This window comes from Aegilops tauschii, chromosome 1, assembly GCF_002575655.3.
Source record: "Aegilops tauschii subsp. strangulata cultivar AL8/78 chromosome 1, Aet v6.0, whole genome shotgun sequence".
In the NCBI taxonomy this organism is placed as follows: Eukaryota; Viridiplantae; Streptophyta; class Magnoliopsida; order Poales; family Poaceae; genus Aegilops; species Aegilops tauschii.
Window position 1 is genome coordinate 423,071,409 of NC_053035.3, and position 23,350 is coordinate 423,094,758.

The window sequence follows — 23,350 nt, forward strand, 5'->3', positions numbered from 1 at the left end:
AAAATGGGAATGAATGTCAAACACCCTGCCACCGTCACTCGGCCGCAAACATTGACATACCTTGTTTTCAAATTCTAGTAAAACCAAAACTCGTTTGAAATTCATGTAACTTGGCATGCTATCATGGAGCGGCATCAACATGCCGTGGTAATTTTTTTGTCCCATTCGGGGCAGGTTTGGGTATATGCTTCTCACAAACCAGAGCTTCTCACAACAAGCATGATGGTTTCGGTAGGGAACGTCCCACCATTGGGGACGAAACGATATCCATTGCCTCTTATTGCTTTCAAAAAATTTCTCCTCTCAACATAGAACAACAGGAGTGTTGAGTCATTTTTTGTAATTTTTCGGGGTTCGTTTGGGCATTTTTATGCATTAACTGAGTTTTCAATGCAATTATGTGCATAATTAAAATTTGAACTACATGCAGATGCTCCAGTGCATATAAATTGGTTGAAAAATCAAATATGTTTCCTTGGGTGCATGCTTAGGTCCCATGCAAGAAATGGGAATTAATTTCAAATACCACGGCACCGTTGATTGCAGGCAAAACATTGAAATACCTGGTTTTCTAATTCTAGTAAATCCAAAACTCGTCTGAAATTCATGAAACTTGGCATGCTATCATGGAGCGGCATCAACATCCCGTGGTAAATTTTTTATCCCATTTGGGGCAGGTTTGGGTATATGCTTCTCACAAACGAGAGCTTCTCACAACAAGCATGATGGTTTCGGTAGGGAACGTCCCACCTTTGGGGACGAAACGGTATCCATTGCCTCTTATTGCTTTCAATTTTTTTCTCGTGTCAACATAGAACAACAGGAGTGTTGTGTCCATTTTGTGATTTTTCGGGGTTTGTTTGGACATTTTTATGCATCAACTGAGTTTTCAATGCATTTATGTGCATAATTCAAATTTGAACTACATGCACATGCTCCAGTGCATATAAATTGGTTGAAAAATCAAATTTGTTTCCTTGGGTGCATGCTTAGGTCCAATGCAAGAAATGGGAATGAATTTCAAACACCAGGACACCGTTGATTGCTGGCAAAACAATGAGATACCTGGTTTTTAAATTCTAGTAAATACAAAACTCGTCTGAAATTCATGAACCTTGGCATGCTATCATGGAGCGGCATCAACATGCCGTGGTAAAAAATTTGTCCCATTTGGGGCAGGTTTGGGTATATGCTTCTCACAACAATCATGATGGTTTCGGTAGGGAACGTCCCACCTTTGGGGACGAAACGATATCCATTGCCTCTTATTGCTTTCAAAGTTTTTCTCGTGTCAACATAGAACAACAGGAGTGTTGTGTCAATTTTTCTGGTTTTTCGGGGTTCGTTTGGACATTTTTATGCACTAACTGAGTTTTCAATGCATTTATGTCAAAGTTTCAGATCATGGGCTAAGGCATTTAGCGGCTGGCTCTATGCCAATGCTAAAGCCGCAATCGCCGGCTATAGCGGCCGCTAATCCATTTCGCGGCTACAGTACTTGTGCATGTATATCACACATCTATACTAATACATGTGCATGTTTTTCTCAGAAAACAGGGTATTTATAGTAGAAAACAGAGGATTCTCAATACAAATTCGAACATAACAAGTATAGAAGAGATCTGCGGCAGTTCAACAGATAAATAGAAACATAAATTCAAGACTGCATCAAGCATAACCTCAGCAGTTCGGCACTTAAGTTCAGTAACAACGGCAACACTTAAGTTCAGTAAAAACAGCAGCATGTCCATAGTCCATTACATGCATCACAAAGTCTTCAGAATTCATTTGTCAAAAGCACACAGGAAAGGATAGAATCATGAGCGCCAAAACGAACTTCATAGAGAAACCGACAAGCTCACATGTCAGAACCAGAACTCATGTCGGTGTCCTCGTCGTCGTCACTTTCTGAAGCAGAGGAAGCAGAGAGCAGATCTTCTTGAGGAGTAACAGGGATCATCATCATCATCTTCTTCTTACCATAGACACCCCTCTTCCTTTTAAATGGATTAATAGCAGAAGTTCCTGGTCCAGCATGTGAGTTTGCATATGGAATTTCTTGATCTAGATCTTCACCTTCAACTTGTTCTTCATCACCATTTGGCACCACACCAGTGATCCATTCATTCTCATCATCATCTAAAACATCGACCACCTGCTTCTCAATGGGGTCCTTGCGTTTGTTTAGTTTCTTGTCCTTCAGTTTCGAGTTGAACTTGATGAAAACAAGGTCACTCATCTTGCATGCAGCATCCTGCTGCGTCTCTTTGTGTGAACCTACAAAATGAATAAATGAAGAGTGTGAACATACAAAATGAACAAAATCAATATCTCAAAGGCTGCAGCAAGCATAACATCACCAGATAAATAGAAGAAGTATAATCAAGATCACTAGTTCTACACTTAAGTTCATAGAGTAATTGACAGCATCACAAAGTCTTCAAAACGAAATGAACAACGCATTTAAGTGGAAAGAAGGAACGATGTACTTACTTGATCAAATACACTCTAGTTCCTCTCACAAGCAGAGGAACTACATGTCACTCCAAGAATCCTTGCAGCTAAGATCCTTAGTTTTGGAGCACTTGTCCCATGGTTCATCCACCATTTAGCTTCAACATCAAACAAGTGGGACATGTCAGGAAACTTAGGCAGGATAACAAAATAAGAAACAAGAATTACGCAACCAATTACCTGGATCAAACTTTTTGTTTTTCCTTTGCCGTACAGCAATGTCCCTTCCAAAAGACCCTATCCCCTCTTGATAGTGGTCAATCTCATTGATTATTTCTTCTTCCATGATAGGATCTTCAACCATCTTTGAAATACAAGTTATCAGCCCTTCTTTGAAACTACCATCGATCTAAATATCAAGCTTGTTTCGATAATAATAGTATGGGTTCAAGTAGTATCCAGCCATATGTAATGTAGTCTTCAACTTGTTTGTCCCATCTCTTGTCAATGATGTCCCACACTTCCAGAAAGCGAGACTTGTCATTGTCAAACCTCACGGAGATCTCTTTCTTTGCATCCAACATACAACCATGCATAAAACCCATTGCCGGAACATCGCTATCCATCCTCATCAAAAGATTTGCCATTGGCTCAAAGAAATTGACAGCGGTATCTACTGCTTTTCAAAAAGTTTCAGCGCGAACGATTTTAGCTGCGTTCTTCCCCTTTGCCTCTTTTAGGTGGTCCATTTCATTGAGTTCATCGGACCTGAACAACTTTTGTAGCTCTTTTTTGTTGTCCTGCAAGCTCTTCAAGTTCAAATATGATGTTGCAAACCTAGTAATACCAGAGCGGACTAGGTCTTTTATCCAAGAAATTTTCTCATTAATGCCAAAACTCTTGTATGCGCATAAAGGAACACAGTCACAACCTTTCCTGTGGCAATGGTTTGTTCGATTATAGGAAGCTTCCCTATGTCCTGCAACATCAAATCAATTGTGCGGGCTGCACAACCATTCCAAAACAGGGAGGGACGCTTCACTTTCATCATCGATGCTGCTGCTATATTGACTGAGACATTATCCGTTACAACTTGAACAACATTCTTCTCCCCAATTTCTTCTATGCATCTATCAACAAGATCAAATATCATCTTGCCATCTTTTCTCACATCCGAACAGTCCACAGAATCAACAAAAACAACGCCATAGGCACTATGAACTACCAAATTCATCACTCCCCTTCCTCTTTTGTCTGTCCATGCATCTGTCATGACGGTACATCCAGTGAGCTTCCATGCTTCTTTATGTCCAGAAAATCCTTCCTCGACCTTCTTCTTGCTCTTCTGTAAGTAAGGACCACCCATTTCATAAGGAGTGGGGCCTTTCATGTCTGTCCCGAACGCTCCAACCGCTTCAAGCATAAGTTCAAATCTTGGAAGCAGGGCTGCATTGTGGGCAATTCCGGCTTCATAGAAGAACTGACAAACATACTCACAAGCACGAACCCGCCTCTATTCCCTTCTTTGAGTGGACAACTTGGTTTGCAACTTTGTAGAAAAGCCTTCACCCTTCCTTGCGGCCACAACCTCTTCTTTTGACTTGGTGCAAAACTTATCCATAGAACTATATGTGTTGCCCTTACTCTGTCGTTTCCCTGATGATACAAGCAAACCACCCCCACTACCACCGCCCAAGATGTCATATTCATCAGCAGCCCTAGCATCACTTCCATCCAAATTAACATCACTTCTGCGTATTGCTGATTCACTGGCCTTCTTTTCCTTTGCTTCATCTTTCCTTGAGATCAGCTCCCTCATCTCTTGCTTCACATCAACTGGAACTTGTTGGCACAAAACGACATTTTAATACTTGACATTTGCAAGGTGGTACTTCGTTTGAGTAATACCACCAATGTAAACACCACGGCAGAAGTTGCATTCCACAGAGGCCTTCTTGGTCATGTCCGGAATCGTGCAATGCTTCCATGCTGGGTCATCTGAGTTCACTGGAGCTACATGAGGTGCTGGGATTATCGGTGAAGTGCTTGACCCAGCCAGGCCTACAAAAATCAAATAGACATATCTAGAAATTAGATGTGAAATGGGTTACTGAGAGCATTCTACATACATTAAATTAAAGCAACAGATCATGTCCGGAATCACACACAGTACACTACAAAGCACCTCACTTTTACACTCACATGAGAAAATAATAAAAACCCTCTCATTCTATTTACACAGGTTATGGAAGTAGCACAACAGACAACAATATCTTTATTCTTTACACAAGTTCTTGAGCTGTGACTTGCTCACTTAACACAAGAAAATTAAAGCAGCAGATCAGGGCATCACAAACCATCATCTAAAGAACACTTTGAGTGGCAGATCTGAATATGTACCAATGAGCTATGTTGAAAACCTAAGCTACAATATGAACCTACAACTAGAAGTATGCAATGCAATCCCAAGAGCCTATCATGTCCTTCTGTTGAATCAACAAACAAATAAGCTATGGAATATTCTACCGATGAGCTATGGAATTGGAGGACTCATGTACCTCCTGGCAATGTGCTTGCCCCGGCTGCTTGAACCGTGTGAGAGTGAGACTGAGATGTCATCGCGGTCGCAGAGGCAGCGTCGTGCAGAGGTCCCTCGTCGCCGGTCGCCTTTCCACCTCCCCCGCAACCGAATTTCGCTTCCAACGAAGCAGCAGTCGGCGCTGATGGGAAGAACAGCGTAGCCGCCGCAAACGTTTTGGTGTGAGGGAGAGAAGGGAATGGGGGGGACACGAGCTAGGTTTTCTGGAGGAGGTGTTATATACCATCGCGAAATGGGCCGTTTTTTGTCTGTTTGGGGCCTTTGGGCCCTTGTGTTTTAGTCTTTCGGCACATGCCCACGATTTTGCAGCGACAGCGATGTCAAATAGCGTCGTTTCGCGCGCGATCGCGCCGTTAGCGGCAGATCGCGTTTTTACGGGATTGCGTCGCGGGAAGGCTTCCAGTAGGCGATAGCGCCGCGATCGCGCTGTTTTCGCCCGCGATCTGAAACTTTGATTTATGTGCATAATTCAAATTTGAACTACATGCACATGCTCCACTGCATATAAATTGGTCGAAAAAAATCCGTTTCCTTGGGTGCATGCTTAGGTCCCATGCAAGAAATGGTAATAAATTTCATTCACCAGGGCACCGTTGATTGCCGGGACAATAATGAGATACGTGGTTTTTTAAATTCTAGTAAATCCAAAACTCGTCTGAAATTCATGAAACTTGGCATGCTATCATGGAGCGGCATCAACATGCCGTGGTAAATCTTTTGTCCCATTTGGGGCAGGTTTGGATATATGCTTCTCACAAACCAGAGCTTCTCACAACAAGCATGATGGTTTCGGTAGGGAATGTCCCACCTTTGGGGACGAAACGATATCCATTGCCTCTTATTGCTTTAAAAATATATTCTCGTGTCAACATAGAACAACAGGACTGTTGTGTCAATTTTGGTGACTTTTCGGGGTACGTTTGGACATTTTTATGCATTAACTGAGTTTTCAACGCATTTATGTGTATAATTCATATTTGAACTACATGCATATCTTCCAGCGCATATAAATTGGTTGAAAAATCAAATCTGTGTCCTTGGGTGCATGCTTAGGTCCCATGCAAGAAATGGGAATGAATGAAAACACCCTGCCACCGTCACTCGGCCGCAAACATTGAGATACCTGGTTTTTAAATTCTAGTAAATCCAAAACTCGTCTGAAATTCATGAAACTTGGCATGCTATCATGGAACGGCACCCGACATGTTGTGGTATTTTTCATGTCCATTTTGAGAGAAGGCACACTCGAATAATGACAGCCAACAAAGGCATTTTGAAAAAATAGCTGCCACTTTAATATCTCAAACGTTTGTATAATTCAACCGTGTGTGTTCTGTTAACCATTCACGTGACGCCACTTGTCTTGGTTTTAATGGCTGTAGGAGGTGCCGTCCGGACAGCTGCTTGACCTTGACTGAACGGGAGGCGTGCGAGCGCAGTCCGGTGCACAGGCTGACCAAGAGGCATGCAAGTTGTCCTCGAATGCGCAGGCTCATCGGGAAGCATGCGAGTTGTACGCTACGCACGCTCATTGGGAAGCAAGCCCTTTGACTTCCATCGCCGCCCGCCTTCCTCTCCGTGCGCGCGCCCCCCTCAGCGGCATGGGACGCCGCCATCGAACGCTACCTCTCAGCGCCGCCAGCTGCCGTCCTCCCGCGCCCCACCCGTCGACCCTGGGACGACATGACGCAAAGTGAGAGCAGGATTTGTGCATCTCTTCAACGCAAACGGTTCTTTTGGATGACCCGTGTGCAACCACTTACAAAAAAATTGGTGCGATTTGCATCTGTCATATTGGGTATGTTGCCATTTGTCAAACTGGAAAGATTGACATTTGTTGATCCCTTTACATTGCCATTTGTCAACCTTGTAACACTACGATTTGTCAAAATATGAAGCTAAAAATTACTAGCAGTATCCAATTTTTGCAACTAAAATTCAGTAATTAAGCATAGATTTCATTCATAGATTAAGCAGTCGTTCTTAATTTATACAAATAGTTCAACTCGACAGCTGAACCGACCAAACTTTTCCCCAATTGTTGCCAACCACATACTGAAATAGCTAGTTCAACTATATATACTAGCTAATTTTAAGTATGTTGTACAGTTCCACCACATCTATAGTCAGATGAATTGGAAAAAAATAGCCCCTAAATACTACTACTACGGAGGGGCTTTGTACTACTTCCGACTGCCACTGCTCTGCCGATCGCGGTCAGTAAGAGGCGGAGGAGGAGGAGCCTACCGACGAGCTGGGCAGCCGCAATACGGTGCCTGCCGCTGTTGCAGCTTCAGCGACGCTCACCTCGAACGCCCTCTGCTGCTCCAGACGACCCCTCTTGAAGCGGTGGTTCTCCTCGTAGATCTCCTGATTCCTCGCCTCTGAGGCGGCGTGTGTCGCGGCCACGGTGACTGTTGCTCTTTGCGTGCTCGACGAGGCGCTTCTCCTCCACCCGCGGGAACTCGGTGTAGCGCGCAAGGTCGCTGGCGCACATGCGGGCATCCACCTTCGCCTCCCACCTTCGGGCGGCAGTGGTCGAGCGGGTGATGACCCCGGCGGTCGACGGTGGGCTGCTGGCCAGCGCGGTCGACGATGGGGTGGTGGCCACGACCACCACCTCCCGCCTTCGGGCCACGGTGGCCGGCAGTGGGATTGCGGCCATGACGGCCACCTCGCGACTTCGGGCCGCGGCGGCGGAGCGGGCGGTGGCCCTGGCTTTCGACGGTGGTGGGGCGGCAACGGCGGCCGGCAACAGTTGCCGACGTGCACCGGCGATGGAGCGTGTGGTGGGTGTTCCATGCACACCCAATAGGGACGCCACGTGCACTAGACTACGCCGGGGACTGCGCCAGCGCCGCGGTGTAGCCTCCAAGCTGGAGCTGTCTTCTGATGACGGCGGAGTGGCTGAGCGATGACGACGGACGGATGCCATTGGCGATTGTGGGAGAAGCAGATGAGATAAGCTACAGGGAGGGAGGGGAAAATGCGACGGAGGACTCGCCGGCCGTGAGGGTTTTTGTAGCAGGCCAGTAAGCATTGGGATTTTGGGAGATTTCACCAAGTCGGGTGGGAAGCTTGCGCGGAAACCTATGAGGTTGCGTGGGAACGGGCTCGCCAACGATTCATTGGCGCCACCGTTTGGCCAAAAGACCGCCCCCGCGCGCTACGCAAGCTTGCGCTATAAGCCGTCTGCGGCAGCGGGGTGACAAGACGTGCGAGAGGAGGACGAAAGGTCACGTACACACATGGTTAATAAAAACGTTTGTGGTTTAATTACCTACTATACCCCCGTCCTAGTTTATAAGTATGATTTAACTAATAAAATACGAATGCATGTCGCCAAAGATTATATAGTTGGATTCGTATTTGGACATAGTTTCCAATTATATAATTTTTATAACATGCATTAACATTTTGTGAATTAAATTTGAGGGCAAAGTATGGCAAAGAATATAAAGGGGACTATAGACTAGACGAAGGTGGTAGCACACGGCCGCTCTCTACGCAGTGACGCAACTGTCACGCCTTGTAGGTGACCATTTCCTGCGTGTTCAGCTGCTCTATGCGTGTGGTTGCTTGCGGTTCAGGCGGCCGCGGCGCGCTCTGCTCTCGCGTCCCTCTGGGTGCTCTGCCCTCGTCCCTCCACGCGTGCTGCCAGTGTTTGGGGCTGGTGCACGATCACGCAGGTTCATGTGCATGCGGTTGCACCGGGCGCGGCGCGACGATGCAGTTACCCGCTGCAAAAACTGCCATGCGGATGCGCAGAGAATCCAGGCCGCCCGGCCCCCATTTATTCCTGCGGCCATTTACCTTATATCTCTTGCATCACACGACACAATAACCACACCCATGATGACACATACAGAGAGGACATCCAGCGGTTCCAATGGCGCTCCCCGTGGCTCCAATGGCACTCCCAGCGGCCGACGACGACAATGGCGAGCAGTTCGCCACGCATCACGTAGTGGACACTCACATGAGGGGGAAGGCCCTCTCGGTGGTGTACACGAACAATCCGGTCTCGGTGGAGAGCTCCATCCAAACTATGGAGCAGTTCCTTGCCGAGGACAAGTACCGACTGGTCGGCTTCGACCTCGAGTACACCATGGGTCGTGCCGGGCACGATCAGAAGGTTGTCGTCGCCCAGTTGTGTGTGCGACATGACGTCCTTGTCTACCCCTACCACCTTGCCACAAGGCCTTGCGAGCATTTCTCCAGGTTTATCAACAGCTCCGACTACAGTTTCGCTACGGTGGACACCACCAACGATCTAAAGGCGCTCAAGGTTTCGGGCTTGAAATGCCCGAATCTTGTCAACATCCAGCACCACTACAAGGTCTGGGGGAGCGATAACAACAAACTGAACTCCCTGGTTGACCTCACCTCGGCCATCATCGACCCCTACTACGCGAAGATGAAGGAAGAGAGCAAGAAGGACAAGAACGCCTGGCACAGTGTTTGGCATGAGAGACTGGATGAAGAACACGTCAAGTACGCGGCCAAGGACGTGTACACAAGCTACGAGATGTACATGCGGATCGTTGACATGAGGAACTGTCATCTTCCTGCCCCAGACGAGGGATCAAGCCACATAGCAGTGGCGGGAGCTTCACAAGGAGTAGATGACTAGACAATCGTTTCTCCTACTTTAGAATGCATGCAATTGTTGATTGAGGTGTGTGCGAATGATCTGTATAGTCACTTATGTAATTGGATGTTTATTTCAGTTATATATATATATGTTATTCTACTGTAGACAGAGCAAATCACACGGCTTATTAGCAGCAGTCGTCTGTGTTATTATTGGTCTTCGCACACATTTCAGATTACGGACCTGTTTGCCGCGTATCACACACATCTTGTTCAGTTGAACCGTTTCCATTGTGTTGCCTAATCACACACAGTTCATCCTAGTGAACCGAATGCTGTATATCGCACACGCCTTCATGTGGCTGCCTGTTTCTTTTGTTCCTCCTCATCCCAAACAATTAATTGAACTGAACTGTATGCCCTGCATCGCACACGCAACTAAAATCTGAACCGTGTTGGATGCATTTGTCATCGCAAACGTTTTGCACCTTTCTTGACGGTTTTTTACACCACCGTTTGGAATTATGGCATCGCACACAGTTTCATCGAAGGGTCTCTGATCGTAGTGTCGCGTTTGGACCATCCTGCAGTAGTGCAAGACTCTCCAGGCGACCCAGCATTGAACTAGATCAATGTCGGTCAAGCCGTTGGCCATCAAAGCCCGGATCTTTGCAAAACTTGGCATGTATTTCTTGCGCTCTGCTACGCTGATACGGTCTGGAAAATAATTTCTGCTACTAAGCCGGCTGGCGCGACAACCCGGCAAGGGATTTTCCCCTTCTGGCGAAGTATCTTGGCAAAAAAACCAAGTCTGGTTCCAGTCTTTGGGGTGACTGGGAAGAGTGGCAGCTGGGAAGGTGGCTTCTTTCCGGCGCTGTATATATATGCCGCCTAGCTCTAGGCTAGGCCCGTCTGTGAACTCATTCTGCCGGTTTAAGTAGTAGAACTCTCTGAATAGTTCTACGGTGGGCTCCTGTTGAGGGTACACCTCGCAGAATACTTGGAAGTTGCAAATATTTGAAATAGAGTTGGGTACGATATCTTGTGGATGGAGCTTGAAAAAATGCAGCACATCGCGGAAGAATTTTGAGCCGTGAGGGCTGAATCTCTGGCTTATGTGATTAGTAAAGACAATTACTTCACCGTCCTAGGGCTCAGGACGAGTTTCATTGCCTGGAACCCTCCAATGGATGACTTGTTTTTTGGCTAAGACGCCAGTCTAAACATATTCTTTCAAGTCTTCCTCGGTGACCCGGGAAACGACCCAGTTGCAGGCGGTGACAGTCTTGGCCATTTTTGAGAAAAAAAAGGCCTACAAGACAGAAACATTACCGGCTTAAGATCATGCTATTAAACCGGACCATTGATTCAAAGGTAAAATGCTATAAACGGTTATTACATTAAGCCGGAGGATGAACATTTGAAGTACGAAGGTATTCGTATTGGCGGCTTAAAAGGGGACTAATGGTACCTACCGAATTAAGTGTTGGAAAAACAGATTTTGCAAGCTAGAGCATAATTTTGGATCTACCACAGTTCAAAAAAGCAGTAAAATTCTAAACCTAAGGTGGCAGCAGTAGAAAAGTTTGGATGCTCCGATGAGATCTTCTGTGGAGAGATGCTATTCTGATGATGAAAAGGAATGCTAAAACTACTTCCGCACAAGGTTTATGACTTATCCTGATTAAAAGCTATTGGAGTTGAAGGAAACAACAAAGAACGGCAAGAACACCGACGAACTGCCCAAACCCTAATGCAGATCTATGATAAAAGAGAGGTGCACTTGCAGGTGATGAGGAGCGGCGGTGGCGCGCCGGAATTCTCTGGTCCGGTCAGGTCGATGTAGCGGCCTGAGTTGATGAAGCGGTCGGAGATCGCGGCGGCGGAGCTCGGGCGACAGAGGAGACGCGACAGGAAGACGAAGGCAAGGAGGTAGGGGGAAAATGGTAAAGACCCCCGTCCCTATTTATAAGAGGGTGAGTACAAGGCATGCGCGGGAATCGAGGAGGCTCAAATCATCACATGGTTATTTGGACGCCTCGATTCTTGGGATGTTCATTAAGATAAAGATTAATTAAGATGTGTTGGGCCTCATGCAAAATTAGCGAAATGATGTCATGGCGGTTTAAGAAGTTTCTATGAGCTGACGTCATGGCGGGTTACAGCAAGGTTTATGAAACAAGCGACGCAAGATTTTTGACAAGTCAGGTATTGGAGATTGATATGAACAAGTTCAAATCAACCTGGGCCTAATGTTGGGGATATAACTACTGGGTATGAACTGCCAAAGAGGGGTCGGGTTATACCACTGACGACTTATCAATGAAGATGGCGGGTCATAGCAAGCCCATTGACGGCCCAAGACCCAGAGGCGGCTTGAGGCCCAAGGGGATGAACCGCCACATGAATAACTTGTATTGTAAGGCAACCTTAGTTAGTCACCGGGCCGGACACGATGTGTATGAGCCGAGCGGGACTCTATAAGCCGCCGGGCATCAACCTATGTATATTTAGGGGTGACCCGACGGTGATTTAGGGGAAAGAAACAAGAGATCGAGAACTAGGTCAAGCGCATTCGCTCCCTGGTAATCGAAACCCAAGCAATACCACCTCAAACTGGATTAGGCCTTTACCTTCACCGCAAGGGGCCGAACTAGTATAAACTCTCTGTGTTCTTTGTCCCGATTAACCCCTTTAAGCTAACCTAGTTGCGATGGCTCCCCGACTAAGTCCTTCCGCTAGGACATCTGCCGTGTCAACTCCACGACAGAAACCATTCCGGTGTCCGAATACTATCGTCCAAACATAGTCATCCAATATATCAATCTTTATGTCTCGACCATTTCGAGACTCCTCATCATGTCCGTGATCTCATCCGGGACTCCAAACAATCTTCGGTCACCAAAACACATATATCATAATACAAATCGTCATCGAACGTTAAGCGTGCGGACCCTACGGGTTTGAGAACTATGTAGACATGACCGAGACACATCTCTAATCAATAACCAACAGCGGAACCTGGATGCTGATATAGGTTCCTAGATATTCTACGAAGATCTTTATCGGTATGTTACTTGCCCGAGATTCGATCGTCGGTATCTTCATACCTAGTTCAATCTCGTTACCAGCAAGTCTCTTTACTCGTTCCGTAATGCATCATCCCGCAACTAACTCATTAGTCACATTGCTTGCAAGGCTTATCATGATGTGCATTACCGAGAGGGCCCAGAGACACCTCTTCGATACTCGGAGTGACAAATCCTACTATCGATCTATGCCAACCCAACAAACACCTTCGGAGATACCTGTAGAGCATATTTATGATCACCCAGTTACGTTGTGACGTTTGATAGCACACAAGGTATTCCTCCGGTATTCGGGAGTTGCATAATCTCATAGTCAAAGGAATATGTATAAGCCATGAAGAAAGCAATAGCAATAAAACTTAAAGATCATTATGCTAAGCTAACGGATGGGTCTTGTCCATCACATCATTCTCCTAATGATGTGATCCCGTTCATCAAATGACAACACATGTCTATGGTCAGGAAACTTAACCATCTTTGATTAACGAGCTAGTCAAGTAGAGGCATACTAGGGACACTTTGTTTTGTCTATGTATTCACACATGTATCAAGTTTCTGGTTAGTACAATTCTAGCATGAATAATAAACATTTATCATGATATAAGGAAATATAAATAACAACTTTATTGTTGCCTCTTGGGCATATTTCCTTCAGTCTCCCACTTGCACTAGAGTCAATAATCTAGATTACATTGTAATGATTCTAATACCCATGGAGTGTTGGTGCTCATCATGTTTTGCTCGTGGAAGAGGCTTAGTCAATGGGTCTGCAACATTCAGATCCGTATGTATTTTGCAAATCTCTCTTGCTCTAGTATTGTCACAAAAGATTTTTATTGCACCCGATGCACTAGGTATTACACCTAGATCGAATATGAACTCCTTCATCTAGACTCCTTCATTTGCTGTTTCCGAAGCAGCTATGTACTTCGTTTCACACGTAGATCCCGCCACGATGCTTTGCTTGGAACTACACGAACTGACAGCTCCACCATTCAATATAAATACGTATCCGGTTTGTGACTTAGAGTCATCCGGATCAGTGTCAAAGCTAGCATCGACGTAACCATTTACGACGAGCTCTTTGTCACCCCCATAAACAAGAAACATATCCTTGGTCCTTTTCAGGTACTTCAGGATGTTCTTCACCGCTATCCAGTGATCCACTCCTGGATTACTTTGGTACCTCCCTGCTAAACTGCTATCAAGGCACACATCAGGTCTGGTACATAGCATTGCATACATGATAGAACCTATGGCTGAGGCATAGGGATTGACTTTCATTTTCTCTCTATCTTTTGTAGTGGTCGGGCATTGAGTCTGACTCAACTTCACACCTTGTAATACAGGCAAGAACCCTTTCTTTGACTGATCCATTTTGAACTTCTTCAAAACTTTATCAAGGTATGTGCTTTGTGAAAGTCCAATTAAGCGTCTTGATCTATCTCTATAGATCTTGATGCCCAATATATAAGCAGCTCCACCGAGGTCTTTCATTGAAAAATTCTTATTCAAGTATCCTTTTATGCTATCCAGAAATTCTATATCATTTCCAATCAACAATATGTCATCCACATATAATATTAGAAATGCTACAGAGCTCCCACTCACTTTCTTGTAAATACAGGCTTCTCCAAAAGTCTGTATAAAACCATATGCTTTGATCACACTATGAAAGCGTATATTCCAACTCTGAGAGGCTTGCACCATTCCATAAAAGGATCGCTGGAGCATGCACACTTAGTTAGCACCTTTAGGATCGACAAAACCTTCTGGTTGCATCATATACAACTCTTCTTTAAGAAATCCATTAAGGAATACAGTTTTGACGTCCATTTGCCAAATTTCATAATCATACAATGCGGCAATTGCTAACATGATTCGGACAGACTTAAGCATCGCTACGGGTGTGAAGGTCTCATCGTAGTCAACTCCTTGAACTTGTCAAAAACCTTTCGCAACAAGTCGAGCTTTGTAGGCAGTAACATTACCATCAGCATCAGTCTTCTTCTTGAAGATCGATTTATTCTTTATGGCTTGCCGATCATCGGGCAAGTCAATGAAAGTCCATACTTTGTTCTCATACATGGATCCCATCTCATATTTCATGGATTCAAGCCATTTTGCGGAATCTGGGCGTATCATCACTTCCTCATAGTTCGTAGGTTCGTCATGGTCTAGTAACATGACTTCCAGAACAGGATTACCATACCACTCTGGTGCGGAACGTATTCTGGTTGACCTACAAGGTTCGGTAGTAACTTAATCTGAAGTTTCATGATCATCATCATAAGCTTCCTTACTAATTGGCGTAAGCATCACTGGAACTGATTTCTGTGATGAACTACTCCAACTCGAGAGAAGGTACAACTACCTCATAAAGTTCTACTTTCCTCCCACTCACTTCTTTCGAGAGAGACTCCTCTAGAAAGGATCCATTCTTAGCAACAAATGTCTTGCCTTCAGATCTGTCATAGAAGGTGTACCCAATAGTTTCTTTTGGGTATCCTATGAAGACGCACTTCTCTGATTTGGGTTCGAGCTTATCAGGCTGAAGCTTTTTCACATAAGCATCGCAACCCCAAAGTTTAAGAAACGACAGCTTAGGTTTCTTGCCAAACCACAGTTCATATGGTGTCGTCTCAACGGATTTAGATGGTGCCCTATTTAACGTGAATGCAGTTGTCTCTAATGCATAACCACAAAACGATAGTGGTAAATCGGTAAGAGACATCATAGATCGCACCATATCTTATAAAGTACGGTTACGACGTTTGGACACACCATTACGCTGTGGTGTTCCAGGTGGCGTGAGTTGCGAAACTATTCCAGATTGTTTTAAATGAAGACCAAACTTGTAACTCAAATATTCGCCTCCGCGATCAGATCGTAGAAACTTTATTTTCTTGTTACGATGGTTTTCCACTTCACTCTGAAATTCTTTGAACTTTTCAAATGTATCAGACTTCTGTTTCATTAAGTAGATATACCCATATCTGCTCAAATCATCTGTGAAGGTCAGAAAATAACGATACCCGCCGCGAGCCTCAACACTCATCGGACAGCATACATCAGTATGTATTATTTCCAATAAGTAAGTGGCTCGCTCCATTGTTCCCGAGAACGTAGTCTTAGTCATCTTGCCCATGAGGCATGGTTCACAAGCATCAAGGTATATGTAGAGGTAGCGTGCCGATGGCAATCACATCGACCTTGGAACCATTTTCGACGCGCATCATCACCTCGTCCTTAGCCAATCTTCGTTTAATCTGTAGCCCCTGTTTCGAGTTGCAAATATGAGCAACCGAACCAGTATCAAATACCCAGGCGCTACTACAAGCATTAGTAAGATACACATCAATAACATGTATATCAAATATACCTTTCACTTTGCCATCCTTCTTATCCGCCAAATACTTGGGGCAGTTCCGCTTCCAGTGACCAGTCCCTTTGCAGTAGAAGCACTCAGTTTCAGGCTTAGGTCCAGACTTGGTCTTCTTCCCGGGAGCAACAACTTTCTTGCTATTATTCTTGAAGTTCCCCTTCTTTTCTTGCCCTTTTTCTTGAAACTAGTGGTCTTGTTAACCATCTACACTTGATGCTCCTTCATGATTTCTACCTCCACAGCCTTGAGCATTGCAAAGAGCTCGGGAATCGTCTTGTTCATCCCTTGCATATTATAGTTCATCACGAAGCCTTTATAGCTTGGTGGCAGTGATTGAAGAACTCTGTCAATGAAACTATCATCCGGAAGATTAACTCCCAGCTGAGTCAAGTGGTTATGGTACCCAGACATTCTGAGTACGTGTTCACTGACAGAACTGTTCTCCTCCATCTTGCAGCTATAGAACTTGTTGGAGACTTCATATCTCCCAACTTGGGCATTTGCTTGAAATATTAACTTCAACTCCTGGAACATCTCATATGCTCCATGACGTTCAAAACGTCTTTGAAGTCCCGATTCTAAGCCGTAAAGCATGGCACACTGAACTATCGAGTAGTCATCAGATTTAGCTTGCCAGACGTTCATAATGTCAGCACTTGCTCCTGCAGCAGGCCTTGCACCTAGCGGTGCATCAAGGACGTAATTCTTCCGTGCAGCAATGAGGATAATCCTCAAGTTATGGACCCAGTCTGCGTAGATGCTACCATCATCTTTCAACTTAGCTTTCTCTAGGAACGCATTAAAATTCAAGGGAACGGTAGCACGGGCCATTGATCTACAACATAGATATGCAAAAACTATCAGGACTAAGTTCATGATTAATTTAAGTTCAATTAATCATATTACTTAAGATCTCCCACTTAGATAGACATCCCTCGAGTCATCTAAATGATCACGTGATCCATATCTACTAAACCATGTCCGATCATCACCTGAGATGGAGTAGTTTTCAATGGCGAACATCTCTATGTTGATCATATCTACTACATGATTCATGTTCGACCTTTCAGTCTCAGTGTTTCCAGGCCATGTCTGTACATGCTAGGCTCGTCAAGTTTAACCCGAGTATTCCGCACGTGCAAAACTGTCTTGCACCCGTTGTATGTGAACGTAGAGCTTATCACACCCGTTCATCACATGGTGTCTCGCCACGATGAACTGTCGTAATGGTGCATACTCAGGGAGAACACTTATACCATGAAATTTTAGTGAGGGATCATCTTATAATGCTACCGCCGTACTAAGCAAAATAAGATGCATAAAAGATAAATTTCACATGCAATCAAAAATATGTGACATGATATGGCCATCATCATCTTGTGCCTTTGATCTCCATCTCTAAAGCACCGTCATGATCTCCATCATCACCGGCTTGACACCTTGATCTCCATCGTAGCATCGTTGTCGTCTTGCCAACTATTGCTTCTACAACTATCGCTACGCATTGTGATAAAGTAAAGCAATTACATGGCGATTGCATTTCATACAATAAGGTGACAACCATAAGGCTCCTGCCAGTTGCCGATAACTTTTACAAAACATGATCATCTCATACAATAACGTATATCACATCATGTCTTGACCATATCACATCACAACATGCCCTGCAAAAACAAGGTAGACGTCCTCTACTTTGCTGTTGCAAGTTTTATGTGGCTGCTACGGGCTTCTAGTAAGAGCCGTTCTTACCAACGCATCAAAACCACAACGATGTTTCGTCAAGTTTGTTGTTTTAACCTTCAACAAGGACCGGCCGTAGTCAAATTCGATTCAAATAAACTTGGCGAAACAGACACCCGTCGGCCACATTTATGCAAAACAAGTTGCATGTCTGTGGGTGGAACCGGTCTCATGAACGTGGTCATGTAAGGTTGGTCCGGGCCGCTTCATCCAACAATACCACCGAATCAAAATAATACGCTGGTGGTAAGTAGTATGACTATGATCGCCCACAACTCTTTGTGTTCTACTCGTGCATATCATCTACGCATAGACTTAGCTCTGATGCCACTGTTGGGGAACGTAGCATGCAATTTCAAAAAAATTCCTGCGATCACGCAAGATCTATCTAGGAGATGCATAGCAATGAGAGGGGGAGAGTGTGTCCACATACCCTCGTAGACCGAAAGCGGAAGCGTTAGTTTAACGCGGTTGATGTAGTCGAACGTCTTCGCGATCCAACCGATCAAGTACCGAACGTACGACACCTCCGAGTTCAGCACACGTTCAGCTCGATGACGTCCCTCGAACTCTTGATCCAGCAAAGTGTCGAGGGAGAGTTTCGTCAGCATGACAGCGTGGCGACGGTGATGGTGATGTGATCCCTGCAGGGCTTCGCCTAAGCACTACGACAATATGACCGTCAGAGTAAACGGTGGAGGGCGGCACCGCACACGGCTAAGAAACAATTGATGCGCTTAGAGGTGCGCCCTTGCCCCCGTACATAAAGGAGGAGAGGGGAGGAGGCCGGCCTAGGGGGCGCGCCAAGTGGGGGGAAACCCACTTGGACTCCTAGTCCTTTCTGGCCCCCTTCCTTCTTTCGGAGGGGGAAAGGGGGAAGGGGGGAGAGGGAGAAGGAAAGGGGGGCCGCGCCCCCTCCCCTTGTCCAATTCGGACTCTCCATGGGGGGCGTGCGCCAGCCCCTTGCGGGCTGCCTTATCTCTCCCCTATGGCCCATGTGGCCCATTACTTTCCCCGGGGGGTTCCGGTAACCCCTCGGTACTCCGATAAATACCCGAAACACTCCGAAACCATCCCGGTGTCCGAATACTATCGTCCAATATATCAATCTTTACCTCTCGACCATTTCGAGACTCCTCGTCATGTCCGTGATCTCATCCGGGACATCGAAAAATCTTCGGTCACCAAAACACATAACTCATAATACAAATCGTCATCGAATGTTAAGCCTGCGAACACTATGGGTTCGAGAACTATGTAGACATGACCGAGGCACATCTCCGATCAATAACCAACAGCGGAACCTGGATGCTCATATTGGTTCCTACACATCTACGAAGATCTTTATCAGTCAAACCGTAATGACAACATATGTCATTCCCTTTGTCATCGGTATGTTACTTGCCCGAGAGTCGATCGTCGGTATCTTCATACCTAGTTCAATCTCGTTACCGGAAAGTCTCTTTACTCGTTTCGTAATGCATCATCCCGCAACTAACTCATTAGTCACATTGCTTGCAAGTCTTATCATGATGTGCATTACCGAGAGGGCCCAGAGATAGCTCTCCGATACTCGGAGTGACAAATCCTAATCTCGATCTATGCCAACCCAACAAACACCTTCGGAGATACCTGTAGAGCATCTTTATGATCACCCAGTTACGTTGTGACGATTGATAGCACACAAGGTATTCCTCCGGTATTCGGGAGTTGCATAATCTCATAGTCAAAGGAATATGTATAAGCCATGAAGAAAGCAATAGCAATAAAACTTAAAGATCATTATGCTAAGCTAACGGATGGGTCTTGTCCATCACATCATTATCTAATGATGTGATCCCGTTCATCAAATGACAACACATGTCTATGGTCGGGAAACTTAACCATCTTTGATTAACGAGCTAGTCAAGTAGAGGCATACTAGGGACACTTTGTTTTGTCTATGTATTCACACATGTATCAAGTTTCCGGTTAATACAATTTCTAGCATGAATAATAAACATTTATCATGGTATAAGGAAATATAAATAACAACTTTATTATTGCCTCTAGGGCATATTTCCTTCAACTATGAACACTAGTAAAGTACACATCAATAACATGTATATCAAATATACCTTTGTTCACTTTGCCATCCTTCTTATCCGCCAAGTATTTGCGGTAGTTCCGCTTCCAGTGACCATTTCCTTTGCAGTAGAAGCACTCAGTTTCAGGTTTGGGTCTAGCTTTGCGCTTCTTCACGGGAGTGGCAACTTGCTTGCCATTCTTCTTGAAGTTCTCTTTCTTTCCCTTGCCCTTTTTCTTGAAACTAGTGGTCTTGTTAACCGTTAACACTTGATGCTCTTTCTCGATTTATACCTTCGTTGATTTCAGTATCATGAAGAGCTCGGGAATCGTTTTGTCATCCCTTGCATATTATAGTTCATCTTGAAGTTCCAGTAACTTGGTGATGGCGACTAGAGAACTTTGTCAACCACTATCTTATCTGGAAGATTAACTCCCATTCGATTCAAGCGATTGTAATACTCAAACATTCTGAGCACATGCTCACTAGTTGAGCTATTCTCCACCATCTTGTAGGCAAAGTACTTGTCAGAGGTCTCATACCTCTCGACACGGGCATGAGTCTGGAATACCAATACCAGCTCTTGGAACATCTCATATGCCGTGTGTTGTTCAAAACATTTTTGAAGTCCCAATTCTAAGCCGTAAAGCATGGCACACTAAACTATCAAGTACTCATCATATCGAGCTTGCCAAATGTTCATAACGTCTGCATCTACTCCTGCAATAGGTCTGCCACCTAGCGGTGCATCAAGGACATAATTCTTCTGTGCAGCAACAAGGTTAATCCTCAAATCACGGACCCAGTCCGCATCATTGCTACTATCATCTTTCAACTTAGTTTTCTGTAGGACATATCAAAAATAAAACAGGGGAGCTATACGCGATCTATTGATCTACAACATAGATATGCAAATACTATCAGGACTAAGTTCATGATAAATTAAGTTCAATTAATCATATTACTTAAGAACTCCCACTTAGATATAGACATCCCTCGAGTCATCTAAATGATCACGTGATCCAAATCAACTAAACAATGTCCGATCATCACGTGAGATGGAGTAGTCTTTAATGGTGAACATCTCTATGTTGATCATATCTACTTATGATTCACGTTTGACCTTTCGGTCTCCAGCATTTCGAGGCCATGTCTGTACATGCTAGGCTTGTCAAGTTTAACCCGAGTATCCCGCATGTGCAAAACTGTCCTGCGCCCGCTGTATGTGAACGTAGAGCCTATCACACCCGATCATCACATGGTGTCTCACCACGACGAACTGTCGCAATGGTGCATACTCAGGGAGAACACTTATACCTTGAAATTTTAGTAGGGGATCATCTTATAATGCTACAGCTGTACTAAGCAAAATAAGATGCATAAAAGATAAACATCTCATGCAATCAAATTATGTGACATGATATGGCCATCATCATCTTGTGCCATAGATCTCCATCTCCAAAGCACCGTCATGATATCCATCGTCACCGGCTTGACACATTGATCTCCATCGTAGCGTCGTGGTCGTCTCGCCAACTATTACTTCTACAACTATCGCTAACGCATAGTGATAAAGTAAAGCAATTACATGGTGTTTGCATTTCATACAATAAAGCGACAACCATAAGGCTCCTGCCAGTTGCCGATAACTTCTACAAAACATGATCATCTCATACAATAACGTATATCACATCATGTCTTCTCCATATCACATCACAACATGCCCTGCAAAAATAAGTTAGACGTCCTCTACTTTATTGTTGCAAGTTTTACGTGGCTGCTACGGGCTTCTAGTAAGAACCGTTCTTACCTACGCATCAAAACCACAACGGTGATTTATCAAGTTTGTTGTTTTAACCTTCAACAAGGACCGGCCGCAGTCAGATTTGATTTAACTAAAGTTGGAGAAACAGACACCCGCCAGCCACCTTTATGCAAAACTAGTTGCATGTCTGTCGGTGGAACCGGTCTCATAAACGTGGTCATGTAAGGTTGGTCCGGGCCGCTTCATCCAAAAATACCGCTGAATCAAAATAAGACATTGGTGGTAAGCAGTATGACGATCACCACCCACAACTCTTTGTGTTCTACTCGTGCATATCATCTACGCATAAACCTGGCTCTGATACCACTGTTGGGGAATGTAGCACGCAATTTCAAAAAAATTCCAATGCTCACGCAAGATCTATCTAGGAGATGCATGCAACGAGAGGGGGAGAGTGTGTCTGTCGGCGTTCTGGGAACGGGGGTACCCAGACTTGCCTGCCTACGGCCCACAGTGTGGCTCGGTCAACGGCCCGGCATGGCCCAGCTTCAGCAACCACAACCCAAGACCCTTGCGAGGGGCCAAGCCTCGCGAGCCGGACGAAACCAAGAACTCCCTGGGGGCGGCCTCCCCAGGCTGGCTCCCGAGGAGCGGAGATATCTATGCAAGCTGCACCTCGCGAGGTTCAAATGACGTGAGCCATGATGACCAAGGCCAGGCGGGCGCCAGCGAGCGCAGTGTGCCAGTGGAGTCCCGAGGAATAAAGCAAAGGTTTCCATTTCGGTGCAACAAGACCAAGACCGCCAGGCCAGCAGGACGAAGGTCATTGCGGAGCCCACCGTGGCATCACCACCACATGCTTTTGCAAGCGAAGACTATTTTTGTCAGGATAGCTTGTACTAGTTGTCTCCCTTTGAATTTGGCCGTTGTGGGATCCCTTCCCGCCTACATTTGGGAAGAGGACCAAGGCCATTATAAATAGGACTTAGCCACCACCATAGAGCGGGGCGAATCATTCGGACCAACCTCACACCCACCATCTCATCGAGCACAAGAACACCTCACCTCCTGAGGCTGTTCCACCACTGTACTAGTTCATCCTCAGCCCCTTGAGGCAATCCACCACAAAGCTGGAATAGGGTATTACACTGCATGGTGGCTCGAACCAGGATAAACTGTTGTGTCTCTTGTCCATTGGGTTCATCGAGCTAGGCCTTGGGATCGGTGAGCAGGCAGACTGGGGAGGATGACTTCTTCGCACGCACCCAGAGTTCGAACCTCCCAAGGGTCCGTGGAACCCTGAATCCGACAGTATCCATGTACCCTCGTAGACCGAAAGCAGAAGCGTTTGACAACGTGGTTGATGTAGTCGAACTTCTTCTTGTTCCGACCGATTAATCACCGAACGTACGGCACCTCCGAGTTCTACACACGTTCAGTTCGATGATGTCCCTCGAACTCTTGATCCAGCAAAGTGTCGAGGGAGAGTTCCGTTAGCACGACGGCGTGGTGACGGTGATGGTGAAATGATCCGCGCAGGGCTTCGCCTAAGCACTACGTGAATATGACCGGAGGCATAAACTGTGGAGGGGGGCGCCGCACACGGCTAGGAATCAATGATGTGTGTTCTAGCGGTGCCCCCCTCATATATATAGGTTGG

The 23,350-nt window shown here is 45.4% G+C and overlaps 1 protein-coding gene across 1 annotated transcript; it reads right to left on the minus strand.

The window, feature by feature from the left end:
- Positions 1-3,319: 3,319 nt before the first annotated feature.
- On the minus strand, positions 3,320-3,877 carry LOC141041827 (uncharacterized). The gene has a single exon (XM_073509300.1). The coding sequence runs from the start codon at positions 3,875-3,877 to the stop codon at positions 3,320-3,322; it is 558 nt and encodes a 185-aa protein (XP_073365401.1).
- Between the last annotated feature and the right edge of the window lie 19,473 nt (positions 3,878-23,350).

Excerpts from the sequence above, each read along its gene's own strand:
- LOC141041827 (XM_073509300.1), bottom strand. The coding sequence starts at position 3,877 with ATGCTTGAAGCGGTTGGAGCGTTCGGGACAGACATGAAAGGCCCCACT.